The sequence below is a fragment of the Thunnus maccoyii genome, chromosome 7 (assembly GCF_910596095.1).
Source record: "Thunnus maccoyii chromosome 7, fThuMac1.1, whole genome shotgun sequence".
In the NCBI taxonomy this organism is placed as follows: domain Eukaryota; kingdom Metazoa; phylum Chordata; class Actinopteri; order Scombriformes; family Scombridae; genus Thunnus; species Thunnus maccoyii.
This window is the reverse complement of record NC_056539.1, coordinates 5355171-5375897: the sequence shown is the minus strand read 5'-3', so window position 1 is coordinate 5375897 and position 20727 is coordinate 5355171. Positions and strand designations below refer to the sequence as shown.

The 20727-nt window shown below is 37.9% G+C and overlaps 2 protein-coding genes and 1 long non-coding RNA gene across 6 annotated transcripts in view; 2 read left to right on the top strand and 1 right to left on the bottom strand.

The window, feature by feature from the left end:
- LOC121900365 (divergent protein kinase domain 1A-like) overlaps positions 1-20727 on the bottom strand; it is a 52453-nt gene that overhangs the window by 1917 nt on the left and 29809 nt on the right. Inside the window, exons 1-2 of one of the 4 annotated variants that reach the window (XM_042416640.1) lie at positions 6175-6420; positions 9-143 (exon numbers count right to left, since the gene is read on the bottom strand). In XM_042416640.1, coding sequence (XP_042272574.1) covers positions 9-143; positions 6175-6288 — 249 coding nt within the window. In that variant the 5' untranslated portion in view covers positions 6289-6420. The other 3 variants (XM_042416641.1, XM_042416642.1, XM_042416643.1) reach the window with 3 other exon arrangements.
- On the top strand, positions 6562-14312 carry LOC121900369. Its single transcript, XR_006096959.1, has 4 exons — positions 6562-7104; positions 10210-10279; positions 11350-11421; positions 12813-14312. It is a non-coding gene; the product is annotated as an uncharacterized LOC121900369 (long non-coding RNA).
- si:ch73-389b16.1 lies at positions 14427-16644 on the top strand. Its single transcript, XM_042416645.1, has 2 exons — positions 14427-15555; positions 15661-16644. The coding sequence occupies exons 1-2, from the start codon at positions 15375-15377 to the stop codon at positions 15876-15878; spliced, it is 399 nt and encodes a 132-aa protein (XP_042272579.1). The 5' UTR covers positions 14427-15374; the 3' UTR covers positions 15879-16644.

Here is a 20727-nt window from a genome sequence, read left to right as displayed (position 1 = left end):
ATACTCACTATTGAATTTTTGCACTCGTGCCCACGACACAGCTCTGTGTAGGAGGAGTACTCCACATACACTATCCAGCTCCCCACGAACACTGCCAGCCAGGAAAAGAACAGGTACTTCATATGTAGATAAGAGAATCTGGCCTGTTGGAGACATATTTTAACGATTTGTATCACTGCTGGAAAGAATGAGAGCTTGAAAAATGACATAAAAGTGTTAAATTCCAGAAGCTAACATACTTAGATTCAGTGTTGTCATATCTTTTCTAAACAGAAAACTGCATCGCCTTCTCGCTCATTAAATTATCTGCAGGGTAGTGTGCTTTCTTTGGATGTTTGTGGTACAATATAACGGCCAGGGTGATCTGAGGACAGCCTGTTAAGTTGTATTTTACAGATGACACAGATCATGATGGAGATTAATTAGAGGATGAGAGTCATGTTGTTGCCTGAGGCCGGTTCATCAGTCCCTTCTTTCATGTGAAGAGCACACAGTGAGCTCTAAACATAAACACTTTTTATTTAGTTTTTTTGTCTAGCAAACCACTGGCCTTTGCATTAACCTGCGTATTCTTAGAGGCGATGTTAAGTCGGAGGATAAATGCACAATACACTACAGGGAAATAACAAAGTTCCAAATTTGCTGCCTCACACACTTAAAGTCAGAGCACTAAATGTTCACTATTTAAAAGGCTACGCCACCAATATTACATGTAAAAGTCTGAGAAAGTGACTCAAGTGACATAACTTGAATAATCTCAGTTTGGGCTTGGAATGTACTATATGTGACCAGAAAGCCTGCACAAGTAGAGGAGTTTGAAAGACACCAGTATGTAGTTTACCAGGCAAGGAGATGAAAGAGTTGCATAATGGGAAATGTAGGATCCAGTGTTTTAGGAGCTTGACCCACATAAGGGTATCTGCTTGTCTTATTCTGACAATATTTTAAATTCCCCTAAAGTCCCCTAACTGTACTTAGCTGTTTGTTTGAGTAATGCCTCTAGCTATGAAACAGTATTCATAAAATAATTTCAGTAGGGAATATGACAATAAATTATTTTGTGGTGGAACATTCATATACAACCTAATGTGAAGACTGTAGGCATATTTCTTTAAAGCAGGGTCCCTTCATCTCAGGACTATTATTAATGGAAAGCAGCACCAAATTATAGGAAAATGTTAAAATGTGTGTTTTCAGATATTATTATCTTATAAAAGTCAATATGGCAAACTTTTTTATTGTTATGATAGTCATTAGGCCTATCAGTGGGGAAACAGGCCTGTAAGTGGAATACAAATTAGAGACTCCAAACTGAGTTGTATCACAGAGTACATCATTAATGAAATTGCTTCTAAATAGGTGCTCCGTAATTAACAGTAAATGCTGTTGTGGTCTGGCACAGCAACAGTGGGACATTTAGAGCAACTCCAGACTCATTACCTTGTCTTTTGATTTTCTTTCTAATTCCCCAACCGATAAATACAGACTGCTTAGATCCATAATGGCAATTCTCCAACTGGAGAACATTAGTGAGAAATAACAGACTTTTTAGCAGTCCTACTTTCCCGTCTGTTAATGATTCTTGCACTCAGTACTTGACAGTGATGGACTCCCTTGCTCCTACCCTCTGCTCCTTTCACTTCCAATTTTCTTTATTGGCATAAGTCTCTCTATCTCCCTCCCCTCTTCTTCTTTTTCCTTTACGTAATACCCTGCACTTTATCTATCTGTGATCCATTTGACTACTTAAACAGAATATAGCTTGTCGGTCGCTCTGCTCTTTATACATGCTTTCAACGTTATTAAAAAAAAGCAAATTTAGAAGCACAAATATAAGGTTTATTTTCAGTGTTGAAAAGAGATTAGATTTTTATTTGTCATTCGTGTCCGTCGCCAAATGGATCTTCCATCCATTTTCTGCTTTTGACACCAGAGATAATGCAGAAATCGAGCTTTCAGACAGCCTATATGCCACTCTCTAATCTCATTTCTCTCCATGCAGTGACCTGTAATCTTATTTTAGTCTATATGAGTGTATTTCTCTGCCACCAGAGTCATAGCTGCTGTTGAGGACATGGGGTTGTGTTCTCTTTTTTATTTCTGAGAATTGTTGGATTTTAACAACTTGAGGAGTGTATGTTTTGTAATTACACAGTGGTGGTATTTAAAGGACAATTCTGATCATTTTAACGCCACACATTGGGCCCATTGGGCTAAATGCTCCACTATATTCACCAGCTAGTTGCTAACTTTGTTGTTTGGTGCTGGGCAGGTAGCATTCAGCTGGTTTATCAGAGCTTCTTTAACTGAAAACTGGTGCCTACTGTGGCGATGTTGACAAGAGTGGCGAGACTGAACCAAAACAGTAAAGTTGCGAGCCGTAAAACCAAAACAATGAGCTGAAAGATGCTAAAACACTGAGGGGAGCCTGGTGCATAGTCAGGTGATAATGCTCAGTGGGTTCATCACTACCAGCGACTCTTCATACACATACTCATTTGATTCATTATTAATATAAAAATGTTGATTAGAACAGCTTGAAATTTGCAATAATATTAAATGAAATAAAATATAACAAAGGAATTATATACTGATAGTATGGAGGGGCTTTGAGGCAGCATTTATGGTAAATAAAATGTACAGAATTCACAAATAATATGAGTAAACTGTTACTTAGGAAAGTCAGACTTCACAGACTTTTCATGGTGTCTAGTCAAAAATTCTTAGGTGGGTGCGGATGCATTTTGGACTCATGACTCCAGTAATGAGGGGTTTTCTAAAATCCCAAGTACAGTCCTGATTTCCACTCACATCTTTGATTCTGACATGTCTCCACCTCTTGTATTTCCTTAATCAATATCAATATTATATAATATTCAAATCAATAAATGTATATATTACGTGCATACAAATTGTCCTATAAACCTGCATCATAAATAGAAAATGATCCAATTATCAATGACAAGCTATTTAAGCCATGCTATTTCAAATCAGATTTTTCTACAGCTTTATGTATTGATTGGTTTACTTACAAATCTGACCATGCTGGCCCTCAGAAAATTTAACAGCAGTGACCACACAAGTGAGTGCTGTGCATACCTCCCATTGATTTTTCTGTAGGTGAAATGCATCAACAGCAAAAGCATTATGGAAATAACACTGCACGAGGAAACAAATGTATGGTTGGCCTTCCGATCGATAACTTGTGGCTTTCATTTCAGCTCTGGACGATTCTATCTCTGGGATTACGTATTGACCCTTTGTGAGGGGAGAGTTACACAAACATGGCTAATGAGGTGATATTGATTGTGGCTGCTGTGACAGCTATTAATTAGAGACTGACTGGGAGCTGTGGCTGTATGCTGAGGTGGGCGGAAAGAATCGGTCTGTCCTGTCTGGTTGAACTCTGCTAGACCCACCCACAGCCCTGTCAGAGAGCTGGAGCATTCAAACCATATTAACCTTGAATGTTCAGCTGAACTGATATTAAGAGTATAAAAAATAGATATACAGAATATGCACCGTACAGGTACAGAATGCCAGCTGATGTTGAACTACTGAGGCAGAGAGGAGATTAAAGCTGATGAAGAGCAACACATTACTGTTCTGACACTGTTTTTGCAGCCTGCACACCATTCATCCATTATGTATGATTATAAAGCTATCCCTCAGAGGTTGCTGCTTAATGGGCTCCGTTGGCTGCTGTGCAGAGCAGAGAAAGCCATGAAAACAGAAGAAACATAAGACTGAAGAGGGCTGGGAGACTAAACAATATCACTAGCAAATATAAAAACAGTCATGCAGTATGCACACAAACAGTGATCCAGGTATAATGTTGATGGAAATGACCACCTGAGAGAGTTGCGCACCAGCAGCGGCTCAGCGTGCTTCTCCGCTTGTCACAGAACACAGACTCTCTGAAGGAAAAAAGGATGCCACACTGTCTGCACCGACACTACAAAGATCTGACTCATCACAGTCCAGACAGCAGGCAAACCCCCCACCACTCACACACACACACATACAAAGCACGCATTGCCATGCTGACTAAATCCTGCGACATTGACGCATGTGAAGTTCACTTTATCAGCAGTTTTTCCATCTGTGGTGACGCTGTAAGTCTAACGATCCAACACCAAGAGCATGTTGTCAACACAGACACATAACACGCAATAAATGCTGGCGCATGTTATTCTTGTGGGGACTGCAGTTTCCTGTTAAGGGAAACTTGCTCCCATATCTGAGCCAAGAAATCAGAGCTGTAGTGTGCAGAGACATCCAAGTAGAGAAGCGCTACTGAAGGTTTATCTCCAGCATAAATGTGGTCAGAATCAAAATTCTAAAATCTATCAAATCAGATTTTTACCAAATTTTAATTTCCATACACAAGTGTTAAATAAGTTTCCACTCAGCTGCAGTTACAAGGCTCTCTCACTATCTCTCATACACTGTCTCAGCAGTGAAGAAATATGGCCAACATGTCACTGTCAGCAGTTGGCAGTTTGTGCAACCTTCTTTATTAGTCATCATAATTTCTCAACCAGTTCAGAATGCAACAGTCTGTTTTGGAGACTTTTTTTTTTTTACTGGCACTGAAAATCCATTATTGTTGGTGCAAAAGGCTGATGGCTTTCTATACAAAACACTACACATAGGTTATTTTAAATGTAAAATACTGAAAATAATATGACATTTAATTGTTTACATATTGTGGTAATTGTGGAAATATCAAATTGCTGTCATCAAGTGAAATTTCCAGAAAGAGCAAAGTTCTTAACACAATGAAGATCAGTCTCAGTAGATGTAAATATTCAGCACCAGCTTGACTGATGGACAGTACAGTTCCCATTTGGCATTACATGCTTTTTCCAACTTACTTTTAAACTCAAAGCATGTGTTTGAAGCATCTCTGCAGTATGATATGAAGACATTTTATCACTTGTTGAGGGATGAAAATGCTAAGCACTATTTATCAGTATATTTGATTGATCTGCACTTGATTGTTAACTATAACTATGAAAAATAAAACAGAATCCACATTAAATTGTTAGCTTATGTGCAATTGTCTGTTTTTGTGTTTCTGTGGAAATAGCTTCTCTCCAAGGATCACTGAATGACACTTCTTAAGTTGTCACTGGGAGGCTGAGGTGGCCTAGAAAACTGAGCGATGCACTGGCTGTCCCTTGAGACTGGCTGTCTCTTCCTCTATTCACTACCCTTGACAGTTTTTTGAGTCTAACATACAGGGGCACAGGCAGGAAGCAAGCGGCAGCAGCTGAGATGAGACTATGTTCGACCAAAATTAGTGAAGCAAATAGTGGAATGCTTCAAAAAAATAGATGTAACCGAGCTTTAAAGAATAAATGCAGTCAGAATAATCTGGTGATGTAGGGAGGCATTTTTACCTCTCCATTCAGCCGGAGAATGTGTTCAGGTCAACTTTCTATAAATGATCTCTGTTTCCTAAATCTGGGTTTCTGAGACCTCCAGGTGTCCTTGGGGGGCTTCCCCAGCAGAATTTCATTTTACTTATGAGAAATGCCACTTCACCTAATTTCACTCACTGTTGCCTCACTGTTGCACAATGTTCTTCAACAGATTCCCAGATGAGAATCATCAAGGCAGCATCATATTAAATGCAGCTTGCATGGCATGAAAGCTTTGATAATGGTTTCTAAGTAAGTGATGGTAAAGCAGCGCACAACTCACACACATCCATCCTCTATAGCAAACGAAATGTCACAGAAAAACTACTGAAACAATATTAGACTAATGTTATATAATGCGATGATAAAACTTTTGTAGCCTCAGAGACAGCCTCACTTAAATATATGACGGTACCAGCTGGATGCATCATGGAAGTGGTTGCTACAGCAACGGGGATCAGGAGGATGGTTGATTCCTGTCGAGCCGTCGAGCATCAAGTGACTTTATGATTCAGTCTGAAACGTATACAGTAATAGCCTACCTACAAATTACCACCAATCTGTATGCAACATATGAAGGTCAAATCATTAAATAGTAGAGGCTGTAATAATAGTCAGTCGCGTCGTCGCTTGTATCTACCCGAAACACCCGAGTGTGTAAAGACAGCCTATAGCCTGCATACACAGAGCCGGGGTGGATTCCCAGTTGGACTTTCCACCGGATAAGAGGGATTTCCCAGCAGCTTACCTGGATGTGCAGAGGCTTTCTGAGGAGCCCCCATGGAAACAGACCTCTTGCCATGGCAGATGCAGACCATCTCACAACAGCCGCTGAAGGAATAACAATTGGCGTACACTTCATACGGTGTCAGGCAACGCCTACTGGACCGACCCTGGAAAATTTCCAAATATTTAACATTATTAATTCAGTCGGCAGCAGCGTGGATGCGCGCTCTGATGCAGCGCGGCGGCACACTGAGCTGCGCCGCTGTCTGCAGCGAAGTGAGGCTCATGTACTGGCCATGATCACTTGTGGGGCATTTTGACCAATTACAGAAGGAGGATGGGTCACAGCATGTAACCTTATGTGTTTCATTTTCATTTTGGAAAACAGCTTACATGCTGGTTTCATGTGTGCTAGGGTTTCTCGAGAAAAACTCTTCATTTAAGGGAAGTTTGTTTTTTTTCTCTTAACAGCAGCTTTTTGTTTTTTTCGAGGGATTTTTTTTGGCTCTATTTTTGGGAATTGGCTGTAAATTATTTTAGCTCGGGGTTTGATTTCGCAAGTGCAGTGTCCGCAAAAATCATATTATGTAGACCTACTTAGTTTATTACAAGTGAAACTATGAAATAAGACGTGAACTTTAAGACAACATCGTGTGGCATCATCAATTTCACACATTTTCACACTTTTTTTTAGGGTAAATATTCCATATGTGAATTTAACACATGTGAGAAATAGCCCATATATTGTACACAATATAGCACAGTGTTAGTAGTGACCTTTACTAAAGCTAACTGGTATGTCTTTTTTTTCTTCAAAGTACTAGTGCAAATAAGACAAATATAGTGCAAATGGAGCTGAAAGATGTGCAAGTAATATGTCATCCACAGGATGAGGATATCAGGATATTTCCCTCAGGACTTGGTAGAGACCAAGATAGAGCTGAGAGGAAAGGTAATATTCATCAGGTGGACAGACACATGACTCCAAATGAACAATAATGTTGCTCCTCCTCAGCTGGATGTGTAAATAAGCAATTATAAACATTCATCATAACAACTTTTTCAGGTGATAATATGTCAATTTTGTGTTACATCGTGTTCCACTAATACCCACAGACTTATAATACATTAAGTTATACAGGTATGCAGAGTACTGGATGTCATTAAGCCTGATTATGTTTGCTATAAGTGATTTTTTTTTTTCAAGTGAATTAACTGTAAGCTAAAGATGAAGATGTAATTTAGCACAATGGTAAGATATTAGGCAGAGGTAGAGAGAAAATTCTGAATTGACCCACTTGCTAGCTCACTGAAGCTATAAAGGGAGCTTAAAAATTTTGCTTTGCTGCATTTTAAAATGACCTTACACAAGTTACCCCAGTTCCCAGGAAAACTGGCTTCAGGGGAGATTTGTAATGCTTTGCTGGTTTAAAAACAACACACAAAAACAAAAAGTCATTTCAAGCAGACTATCACAGTCTCATTGGAGGGTAGGGCAAATCTCTTGAGGCACTCTTGAGGGACATGGAGTCCAAACTCTCACAGCTCAGAGGGAATTAAGCTTGTGTCAACAGAGGAGGAGGATGAGAAGCTTTCAGCTCCAATACCACAGTATCATACCTCCTTTTGATTTATGATTTATGGAGTATAGGCTACATCTGTATTCAATGTGTGTTTTTCCTCTTGTTATTGCACACTTGTCAACAGTAGAAGTAACATCCTGGCAACTTGTCTTTATGCGCACAGATGATGTCAGACGCACTATATTTGATATCATTTGCATAATAATAAGTATCATTTTAGAAATTTAGCATTTCTCAGATTCTTACCCTGTTGTTTCTGAAAAAGTGTTTGTAACTGATGCTGCTGTGGGATGTGAAACCTCTCGCTGGCATCTTATAAATGAAGAGATACGAGGCTGCATCTCAAGGGAATGCACCAAGGAAAGATAATAGGCACTCTGTTATACAGTACATTAATATGAACAGCACATGCAGTACCATCCATCAAACAACACAACACCACAACACAGCAGTTTGTCTTGACAGTTAGATACGGTAGTTTCAATGGCACAAGAATAAAGAAATTATTTATAGAGAGAACATTAAGACAAGACAAAAACAAAGCTGGCATCAAAGCCTGCGGTATTTGATTTGCTGAGAGTTTGAGGGAGAGTTTGGAGCTGAGAGGACAGAAACTGGAAGCAGATAAGGTGTTTCCTGCGATTATATAATGCTGATTACCTTGAGGCACTCTGAGTGGGCAGATAAAAAATTCTATTTCCATATAAGAACAAACAAATAACAACCTTGCTGATGCAGAGACGAAGGCAGAGGCGCCACTGAAGTACACAGAGAATATAGAAGAGAAAAATTCCAATCTCATAGTCCTCTTTAGGTGCCTGATGAAGACAGGTGTAGATAATTATGTATAAACGTCTTCTCCGCAAACATAACCTTTCAGATTAATTACTGCACTGGAAGACATCTGCATAGATTCCAGATTTTCATGCCTAAATTCAATTTGCCTTTCATTAACAGCAATAATCCTTGTTTAGTCTTACAGCCCACACCTGCTCATTACCTTGACCTTCCATTAACATCCAGCAAAACCTAATAAGTAGCCTTGGTAACATATGACAGGAAGTGTCCGTCCCACAGCCCATCAGAAATCATCTCTCATCTCAACATTTCTGATTTTGGAACAATTTGTACCTGTGATGCAATTATCATTAACAGAGATCATGAGGTGTTTGCAGCAGTCGATGTTTGAGGATTGATGACTCATTTTAAACCCTCACATGGAGGCTAAAAGTGAGAACGTGATTCACAAAAGTTAAATATTACATTATTAAGCCTGCATTGACGAGAGAGCAGACAGACACGTAAGATATAAGTGTTGTCAGTCTTCCCTCTCATGGTGAGAGTTCTGTATTACAGTTTTACGGCCATAGTCAGCTTTCTTTGAAGTCACTCTGGATTGCTCAAGTGATGAGTGTTGTGGTGGGTTCAAGTCTGGAAAATGTCAGGAGCTAGAAGGATACAAGAAAGAATTTTTTTGTAATTATTTTGTTGTTTTTTTGCGGTGGCTCTTGTCTGTGAAGGTTTAGCAGTGACTGGAGGGATTGTCAGACTTCTAAAAGCAAAACAGGAAAGAAAAGGTCCAGTGTGGAGCAGATTACCAGGTTGTTAAATGGACTGACTGATTTTTATAGACTACTTCTTGTCTGTAAACCATCTTTTTCTTCTTATAACAGGCAGTCACACTGTGTCATGCTTAATTTCATTTAGGACCATGAAATCCTGCTTTTATATTCTGTTTATGATATGGGGAAAGCACCTCTTTCATTTGCACAATGCTCACTAGTAAAAATATTATACATATAAACCTGAATTACTCAAATAAAACCAGTAAGCTTTATTAACTCTTATTAGTAACATATGTGTACTCTGCATGCAGGACACGTGTCCTTTGAGTCACATATGTTTCCAAACTAGCTATAATTCCTCAGTCATCTCTGGTAAGGAGGCACAGATGATTTAATATTCTCCAGTCAGATTTGACTGGTTCCGTCAAAACATTGAACATTACATTTGGGAAGTTACAAATTTATTCACGGAGCAGCATTTCTGGAAATAAGCTGTTTTCACTTAAAATGACACATCAGATGGCGTGTATTGCTTTGAGTGTGTTTTATGTAAATTTTATGTGATGAGATACAGATGGAGACACTGAGGTATTATTTAGAGTGACCTTTTTATGTCCTACTCTCTTTCCTCTAAATGTGATGGATTTTGAAGACCACAACTTGTGACAAATTGAACTGTTGAGCAGCAAAATTTTTTTTTTTTTTAGATTAGTGCAAAATGACATATTAGAAAAGGTAAAATAGAGGTCATGAGTTATGTAGTTGTTTAAGTTAACAGGAATACTACAGTATGTATTAATGTATTTGTACGTTTGTGTATATGTGTATGAAAGTCTGTTACAGTATGTCTTGTATGAATGTGACCAACTATCCTGTAAACTTGTGCTGACCCAGTACTTCCTTCAAAAGGTCTTTCACCACAGCAACACAGTCTGAGATAAGAACTGGGTCAGATGGAAGAGCTGCAGGCAGAGCAGAGGTAAGGAACATCCATAGGAACAGCTTTTATATGTGAACTCAGCTGAAGCACCAGAGCCTCAAGACTTTCAGGGCACTCCACACCACAGCAAGACACGCTGCAGCAGAGCACAGACTTGTTGACACTGAACCACCAGATCAGGTTCAAATGTGATCAACAATGCTATATGTTCTTTCAAAAAATCTGTCATGTGCATGTATGGGGATTTCTGGGACACAATCGCTTCATTGTAGATGTGAAGTGTTTCAAATGTATTCACTCACATTCTAACACAGCAAGCTTTTATGGGTTCCTCTTCAAACAGAATTGCCTAGAAGGAAGAGGTGTTTTTTTCTTGAAATAGATCCCATATAATTTAATGACATTTTGTTTTTTGTCCCCACCCCCTCCTTTGGGTTTTAAAATTACATTGCTTTATTGGAAAGGAAGTAAAAATGTGACTATGGCTAAGTAAGATCTAATGGATGAAACAGTCCATAGTATAATATTTTATTATTTTGTAATTGAGCCACATGGGAACAGAGATTCAATCGGTGTGTTTGAAGTAAGTGAGAGCAACAACTCATTTTACAGTGATTTTGTATATATTGTACCCATTGTTTGTGTGTATTTATGTTTTCCCCCTCATCAATATAATATAGTTTCTTTTTTGTTTCTTCCTTCAATGCCATTTTAACTGTACCTTGTTCTATTTTATTATTTTATTCTATTGTAATTTAAATCATTTGAACTTTGTATCATTTTTCTCTGTGTGTAGCACAGAGGGCGGTGCAACTACATTTCATTGTGCTTTCCTGTAATGTATAATGACAATAAAGATGAACCTTGAACAATTTTAAATTCAGTCTAAGTATTAACTGAAGTTATAATGTTTCTCGTGCTACTTCAAGTCTGTTTACTTAACTGAGCTTCACTCAGTCAAGATACCATTGCGGCCAAGCATGTCTGATCTCGATTCTCCTCAGGAGCTGACTGTATTGTATAGCATTCATGGTTTTATAAGGTTTGGGTTTAAGTTTACAAGAATAAAAGTTATTTTGTTTGTGTTTCTGCATGTGGCCGGCCTGAAGGAAGTGAGGTGGAGACACAGAAAGTGCTAGTCACACTGAAGAGAAGACAAGAAGCCACAGAAAGCCCAGGAGGTGAGTGACCTTCATGCAGAGACATGTGGCAAAGTAATAATAGCACAGGAAGTTGAAAACTAAGAGCATGGCCCCCAACCCAAATCACTCATTAAAGTACAATCTAAGTAATCAGGGAGAAGCTTACATCTATTTCTAATCAGTACCTACTGATTAAGCTCTGCTTGACGCCAGAGAGATGTGCATATCAGTGCATACGACAGAGAAACAGCTGAGGGAAGAGAAAATGCTGACTTTGATAGCACCAGCAACACAGGAACCTGACAGACTCTAGGCTAGGCTCTATTTTAATTGATCAAGGTACAGCACTGTCAAGTTTGCAGCGTCCAGAGGACCTGATGTCTCCCTGTTGCTATTTGTTCAATAAATCTTGACACTATAATTGCAGTGCACATGTGGATTGCCAATCACACTCCCCCTGCTGTGCCTCTCCTCCCACTGCATCTCATAGCCAGTCACCAAAACACCAAACAGGCTCAGGCCAGGAAAAACCCGCACTGTGCCCCAGGAAAATGCCACTTCACAACATGCCCTTACTGAAAATATATACCCTATGAATGACTCCCAGTAGAGGAAGGCAGCATATTAAAGGTACAATCTGTGACCCAACTGTAAACAAAAGGGTCAACCCTGTAACAATGCAAAACTGGTACCTGCATGACTCCTAAATTGATTGACAGGTCTGGACTAATACTAGACAACAGACAACAGAATCTTATTTATTAATGTTTTCTGTGGCTTTTAAAGGTTTATTTAAAACACAAATATTTGTGATTATGGTAAAACAGCAACCACTGAAATCTAAAATCTAAAAAAATCCAAATAAATAAATATTTAATGGGTAAATGCATGTAATATTGTACATATAATAACTACAATAAGACATTCTTTACAAAGACTTTGGCGTTGTAACTAATGACTTTATTATGGGTTTAGCTCATTATAAAGTCATGAAGTCATGGGTCACTTTATAAGCCATCAGGTGTGCAGTTATAATTGATAGTTGGTCATTAATAAAGGGATAGTCTCCACTAAAATAATCCAGCACATCTTGTTTATAGTGTAATGTTATCAAATGTGCAGCAGACTGCAGTTCACATACTTCAGAGCATTAAAGTGTGAATAAGGGATGGGAGATGGGGGGCATTGACTGGAGTGACTGGAACTCATGGCTACTCCTAGCTCTCCATGACACATGGTTGGTCACATGGTTGCATCTGTTTGCTTTAATATGTCTATAGTTTATCATAATTGCTTTATTGCTACATGTACAATATGACTATGGAACAGTTCTGCTGGTCTGTGGGATGAGATAAAAGTAAGCTCAATTTAATATAACAAACTGGAACATTACATGCATCTAACATGCTCCTACTTCCTCTTCAACTTAGAAGATCACCTTTATGTATCCTGACCACTGTCCATGGTACTGATCTTGGGGTCACTGAGAATGCAGCAAAAAGACAGGATCATTGTTGTGTTTTCTACTGTATTTGTGCCTTACTGCTCTGTATTTATTTTGGAAATGCAGAAACTGGTTTGCACTCCGCTCTTCATTTGTGAGGACTGCAAAGCGTCACTGTTGATTAGCTGTTAAAATAGTGTGATGCCTCTAATGTGTGATGATGAGAAGATTAGTTACACCCTTATGTTCCACTTTACCCAACCATTTATGTGCAACTCCTATATGAACACAACATTCTCAGATGTTGGGCAAAGGCTTGCACATGTGACTAAGCACTTTGCCAAGCCTGAAACAAAAAGGTGTGTTGAGTCTGAACATGCTCTATTTTTGTGAATCAAGACTTAGAACGCCATTGTCAGCAAAATGGAATTAAAGTAAAGTAAAAGTACTCATTATGCAGCAGTATGATATTAATACATGTTATATGATTTTTAATGAGTTTTTTCTTTCTTTTTAGCACAGTTAATATGCAAACATTTCAACTGATAGTCTTTTGTTTTTTAGCAAACACTTAATTGCCTGACAGTTGCATGCAAATATTAGTGCACACATTTTAGTGAAACATCATTAACTCTGATATTTGCTTTATTTAATTTATGTCATACCTTTGTTCTTTCTCGTGGTTCCACGCTGATTTCATGGATAGCGTAGGGTTAACTGTTTATTCTTACTGCTGTGTGTGTGTCTTTGTAGTTCAGCCTTAGTCTGTATAAACCCTCTCTTTGTGGCATTTGTTAGCTCAGTTATGATTATTTCTGTCATAAGTTGCTGTTTGTTTAGTTGAACTCAATTTAACTTGAAGAGTTTAAGAGTACTCAAATAAATTTCTCTGGTTTTCCTATATTTGTATTTTGCATAATTTGCTACTTTGTTAATTGCAAGTTAAGTTGTAAATAAATTACTATTTTTGCTTTTCACACCTTGAGCCCTACTGCTTGGTCCCTGACAATGATAATTACTGATGCATTAAAATGTAAGCATCATTTTAATGTTGTAGCTGGTGAGAGGGAGCCAATTTTAATTAATTTACATAAATTTGGGCAGTTTATTCTTTAACAGTTACAATTATATTTTATAAACTGGTCATGGGTTTTATATGTGCAACCAGGTGGTAAAATAAAAATATCTAAGGGAAATAAAGTCCATGTGGATCAAGTTGTCTGTTGGGGATCCTTACTTTGGACAGCAGGGGGCGGGGATTCACCATGTCTTGGAGTGGGGTTACCCTGGGTTAACCCTGCTGAGTGGTCAGGGAACACTGGGAAAATACGGCAAGTACAACATAATGTGCTACTTTTCTCTTTTCTCTTGGGCAACACAAATAAAGAAACAACAGAGCACCTGTTTTATGCTTGTGACACGATCCAAAGCTTATGGAAGTCCTTGTATGATTGGCTGAGCTCCAAATCCATACATATAGATTTCTTCTCTTTCAAACGTATCCAGGAAGAGATCTTGGAGAATAGCAATTAAATTCCTAGGTAATAATATCATCATCATAACAAAATACTATATACATAAATGTCATGGAGTGGAGGTGGAGGAGCCATGAGAAACCAGTTTGTGAGGAAGAGACTATTGTAATCTACCTCATCATACGAGACAAGATTCTCTCCTTGTGCTGGAACACCAATAACTATCAGAAGCATATGAATAAACCACAGTCATTTTCACCCAGCAGAAGTGAATGCTGGCATGGCATGTGGGAATAAGCATGACTATTGTGAAGTTCTTTCACATGCAGCTGGATAGCTTTTCATTTACTTTCTAAGTAGGCCACTGACATACACGCTGACTGACTTCCTCCACTTATGATGTGGTATGAAACCAGATTACATTGACTAAGGGCATGTTAAGATGCTGCTCTGTAGCTGCAGTTTGTATCATTTTCTACTTTCTCATTATTATGTCATGTTTGGCCTGTTTTTGCTTCAAATGCTGAAAGTATCATGCTCACACTCATGTAATGTCACGTATAGCTTGCAGTTGTCACTGCTATGGTTTCACATTGCTTTCAAGTTCTTCTTCAGGTGTGACTATAGATGGATGTTTTATCTGTTTTAAATGATCCAAAGAGTTGGGACAAACTGGCCAACGTCTGTTCTTCCTAAGAACTTTGTCATCAGTGAGTAAGTGTAAGAATCCAATACAAAAATTCAAATCTCAGTTTTGCTCGAGGGCTTTGTGAAGACAGTCTTATGACTTGCTGATTGTAATGTTGTGCACTGAGAGTTGGCTGTTTTCAGATGACTTCCAGACATGAGCTGGGGTTATGGCCTATAAAAAGCCATGTATCACCAGCAGTGCAGTACATTTGCAAACAAACCAGCAGAGAAGAAGAGAAGCCTACACTGTTCAGAGGATTCAAGTGTGAAACATCATTGGATGTTGAAATCAGTTTCAGAGGCATCATCCTTGTGTCTGACATTCACTGAGGTGCTGTGGTGTTGAGTTCCAAGTCGTGCTGTTTAGATTTTTACCACTTAACATGAGTAAGTATGGTAGTGAACTGACTCAGAAGGAGAAGGAGTTGCTGAAAATTCGTCGAGACAGTGACACCAAAGCCGCTGAACTTGTCAAGATGGAGAAGATGCTGCAACAGACCAAGAATCTGTTGGACAAGAAGACAGAGTCTGGTACAGAGAGCATGGGCTACCAGGAGAACATGGGTGTGTATCACAAACACAGTATTGTAATTTAATCTTTTAAATGCTTTCAAAGACTCTTGTTGGTGGTTGTAGTTTGTGACTGTGTTTTCTCGTTGCTTGTTGCAGTGGAGGACCTAGAGGAAAAGGTGCGCTCCAGTAGGCGGTACAGGAGAAACTCCCTCCATCACACGCAAATGCTGGAGAGCCAGATGAAAACAGTGAAAGGTGAACTGGTGGGAACGCTGGACCATCTTCAGGAGCTGCGGAACGTCCTGCGCCGCTCACAGCAGAAAGCAGAGGAGCGCAAAGCCGCGATGGAGAAGCTGGCAGCAGGGCTCAGGTGAACCACCTGCTGAAACCAGGCCTCAACCTTTTCAAGCTCTGCTACGCCAACTGAATATCTGACCCCACATTTTACATCTTCCATCCTGCTGTGCAGAGTTTACATCTACAATAAGAAGACCGCACCCATTCTCTGGTTAAATGGTAGAAGAAAGAGACTTGAGCTGCTGTGTTGGTCCTCCATCTGAGTGAGGCCATGACATCCAAAAACTACATTTTAGAAAAAGAAAAAAAGACTGTTAGACAGCCTGCTTCTGGCAAATGATTAGAAATATATTCTTCTTTCTTTCCTTCCCCATTTTTGCACCTCTCTCATTAAACTCTTCTTTTGAAGGCTTGTGGCTTTGAAGGCTTTGAATTTGTCAGTTTTTGCCCAGCACCTGCTTCTCCGTGTCTCCTGGAAACATTCTGAAGATGATTATAAGTCACTGGTGCTTATACCACTGGTCAAGACAAAGAACAGGTTTGAGACTGAATGTTAAATTCCTACATATGTAATTCCATATCTCTGTGATGTTATAAAATCATTTTACTTCTGAAACACAGAGATTTCTCTTCTCAGAGGCAATAATGAATGTGAGTGTTTCCTTTGGGTTTGTTGGATTGGGTTGGGTTGTCATTTTTGCATGCTCATCCGTTTATGAAAAGGAATTATCTCCACAATATCAACTTTATTTGGACAGTTTTTATCTCCTCACAGGGATCAACTGCATGTTATTGCTTCATAAACCCAACTTTGCTCATATTCCTACAGTGCCGGAAACTCAAACCCTGCCAATGAATAACATGTAAGTTGTCTTTTGTAATTACAATATGTAACTTAATTATCATTGTGATGTTATTAAATTCTTACAAATTGATTCATCTCATGTTGTATGAATTGTTTCTTGGACAATAATAGCTATATTTGTATCTACATAGAGTATATCCACAGAAAATGTGTACGATCAATGGTATTAATATTTTTGCAGGACTAACATATAGGAAAAAAACAGTTCAGATTTGTCTGCTAAATGAACTATGATAATTGATTGACAGGGACACAAAAATAAATCAGTCTTGGATGTGAACATTAAACACAGTATTACAGCTAGATCTGAAGACTCAGATGCAGAGATGGAGAGAGGGTGTGTTTTGTAATGTATCTTCCCCCTGATGACAGGAAAGTGTTTTCGGTGCTGTACAGAAGCTCTCAGTGTTTTGACTCCCTCTGGGATCAATAGAGTGTTGTCTGTTTCCTGTGGTGAGTCATCTGAAAGCTTTATTTGTGCTTTCCCTGTGGCTGAGACTTGATCACACCTAATTTAGCACAGCTTGTTTCACACAGTGTCACATGCTGTGAGGCTATGGGGGGATTTCAGTCACTGACCTGGCCTAGACATTTTACTGTTATTATAACACCATTACAGGGAAAAGACTGTTCATTATGTACAGCTGTGCTCTAACTTGCTTTCTCTGTCTCTGATTTTGAATGATGTCTGCTTCTGGAATCAGATTTTATTCAGTATTATTGAACAAACTACCAAGAAAAAAATAGATAAATTTAGAATGAATGAAAATAACTGAAAAATTATAATTCTATACAAGAGTCTATTGTATAGTTAATTAAAGTAACAACATTTTTAGAGCAATTAAGTATTTTGTGCACCTAAAGACATGAAACTCAAGATATAATTTAGGCTGCTACACCTGCTTTACTGCTGTGAGTATGCACATCTGCCTTTTGTCTGACAGTACAACGGTTTGTTTGTAAAGTTTATTTACTTGCATCATGTGACATTATTTTTACTCGTGACATTATTTTTACTCAGTCTCAATTTCTTTTTTCTTATTAATTTAATTCTTGAGAGATTTAGCTTAATTTATTTATTAATAATAAACATAATAATATATCAAATCCTGTATAGCTTTCCTCTCAAATCCAAAATATCTTCATACTTTTGCCCATAAGTGTTGATATATGTATGATTTGAATGTATGAGTTTATTCTCTGTGTGAGATGCTTATGCGTGTATATGTGAATTATCTGAAAGACAAAAAGTGAAGTGAAGTGAAGCTCATTTGTCATCATTTAGGAGAGAAACAAACAGGAACAGCCAATGCACAAACATTCATCATTACATAGTGTTCCTGACAGATTCATTCACATCCTATTGTTAAAGAAGAGAACAGTCTGGTAAAGAAAACAAGCTCAAGGCATTAATTGATTTAATTGATTTTTCTCTCGCCTAAGTTATGATTTACCTGAGTTCCCCAACTGAATTACAGTGAATTATTATTGTCATAGGGCTTAATGGCACTGTTGGTCCCATGATGATCACAGTTCCTCACAGTGGATGGTCCCACACATCCCCAAAGATTCTGACCTGCTACACAAGCTTTACATGGCCAAAGTCAGTGACTGCATTGGTTACAGTTACATAGAAGAGTGGCCCATATGGAGAAACAACAGCTATCCCTCATACACCATGGCTATCTATAGTATTCAAGGAGATCCTAAATACAAGGACCTGGATGGCAGGCTGCAAAGAAGGTCAAGGGTGGTGTGAGTGTGACGCAGGAAGCTGGCAGGGACCATGCTCTGGAGGAGGATGAGCTGGAAGTAGACTAACCAGCTCTTTCTTTGCTTTTCCAGTTCCTCCAGATACTTAAGGCTCAGGATTCAAATCCATTCTCAGACCCTCTTTTTTCCCATTCCTTGCGTCTCTCTTTGACATTTAGCGCACATTTTGTTGCCGGCAAAACTTTTTTCTTTTTTTTCCCAAGCTAACAGTTTGTAAGCTAGGTTCACTGACTCTGATGTGGTTAAACCCTTTGTTTTGTATTTTGTTCAGTAGTGCAAGCCTACCTTCTATAAATAACATACAAATGCATCATTTAAAACATCTGGTACTCGGTAAATGTCTAAGAGCTTAAAAGATATCATCTGCACAGGTCACCATCTTGCATGACATCCCCAAAATATCTTGTTTCTGGGAGCTGACATCTTGCTTGTGACATCATTTAGAGTCTGCAGCCAGATGATACACAGTCCATGCTCCAAAATGTTGATTTCTACAGAACTTTGAAAAAGAACCATGATTTGGCTATTATGTAATTTTGAGTGCACCCAAAGGTTTTAATATGGCTTCATTCGGGGTTCAACAATTTTCCCCAACCAATCCATTATTTAAATTAAGTTAGGATTTGGAAATTGGGTTGCACCAGAAATATTTTTGCATTGCTGGTACAAGGTTTAAAATTATACCAAGTCCTCTGTGCAAAATATAATAATATGAAAATAAAGTCTACCAGTATTGCCTTTTGATATTCCAACATACAAAATTGTATTAAATCAATGGAAAAGGTGAAAATATTAGGTAAAACATAAACCTTTAAAACAAAAGTGAGACAGTTCATCTCTTTTTACTTTTTCTTTATTTTACTTTTATTTTTTGCATGGTTTGGTCATGCCAAAATAATTGTGGATATTCATGGGTCTCTTGATTGTACTTTCAGTGGCAGTTCAGAGTTTTCTTCGTTTGGTCAGCTCACTGTTAAGAAAAAGTGGGAAAAAACATTGAACACTAACGAGACTTCCTTCAGAATGCTCAGAATTCAATAATTCTTGAACCATTGCTCCTAAACGCACTTGTCTGTTTACAGGTGTGCAAAGACTACTCCCTTACAATTCAGTTTCTAACATGTCTAAAAATTCATCTTTATGCACATGATATTTGTCAGGTTTGGTGGTAGATATAATGGGGTAAATATGGTTACTTTATTAGATAAGTAATTAACAACGACAGCTATGTGGCTGAATAGTAATATGAAAAAACATCTAAAAAATTCCTATCAGCAACAATCCTATATCAAATTTGAAAACATCAACCTATGACAACTGATGTCAATGGCATTGACAAGTTGGAATAACTTCTAATCTAATCTAATCTTAATATTTTATTTCCATTGTGAATAACAAACATAATCCCTGAAGAGGATTGTCACAATGATTACACCAATAATTAAAGAATATTTATATATTAAAGAATCACTGAAAACCGCTCATTGTATATGAGGTTATGAGAGAAAGAACAGAAACCCTACAAAGTTCATGCATGTGGTCATAAGAGGGCATAAGATGGAGAGAGATGAGAGACTTGTATACATTACCACAAATCCTCCATTTTGGAAGTGGAGGATTTGTGGTAAGGGTTCCCAAGGGTTCTCAGCTAACTTACACTAAAGTGAAATAATCATACTTTCATTATATGGACTCATACATTGTGTGAACAGGTACATAAGAACATAACTTTCTCATGAGTGGGTTCACATACTTATATTTTTTCAACCCTTTCTTCTCATCTCGTCACTTCTTTCTTCTCTCCTCTACCCTAACTTGTGCTGAAATTATGTTTCCCCATCACCACAAAGTGATGGGAAAACATAATAAAAAAAATACTTAAAAAAACCCAAAACAGAATGATAATACAAAAATTAAAGCAAAATGTAAATACATTAAGGAAACCTAAAATAAGTATTACAATGAAATACAGTGAAAGAAATAATATAAAATAAGAAAGAAAATAATGAACTGAAGAAAAAGTAAATGATAAAGATAATTAAAATAAAAAAACAACAGAAAAAACAATTCAAATAAAAAATTATATAGGAAAAATAAGAGGAGAAAATCAAATTAAATGAGGAATTGAAATTAGATACCAAGTGACATAAAATGAAAAGAGAACAATCAAAATGAAAAATGAATTAATAAATTGAGGAAAAAGAAAATACAATAAAGATTTTTTAAAATTACAATCAAGCACAATGGAAAGAAAGTTAAGGTAAGTACTAAAGAAAATACAACGGAAA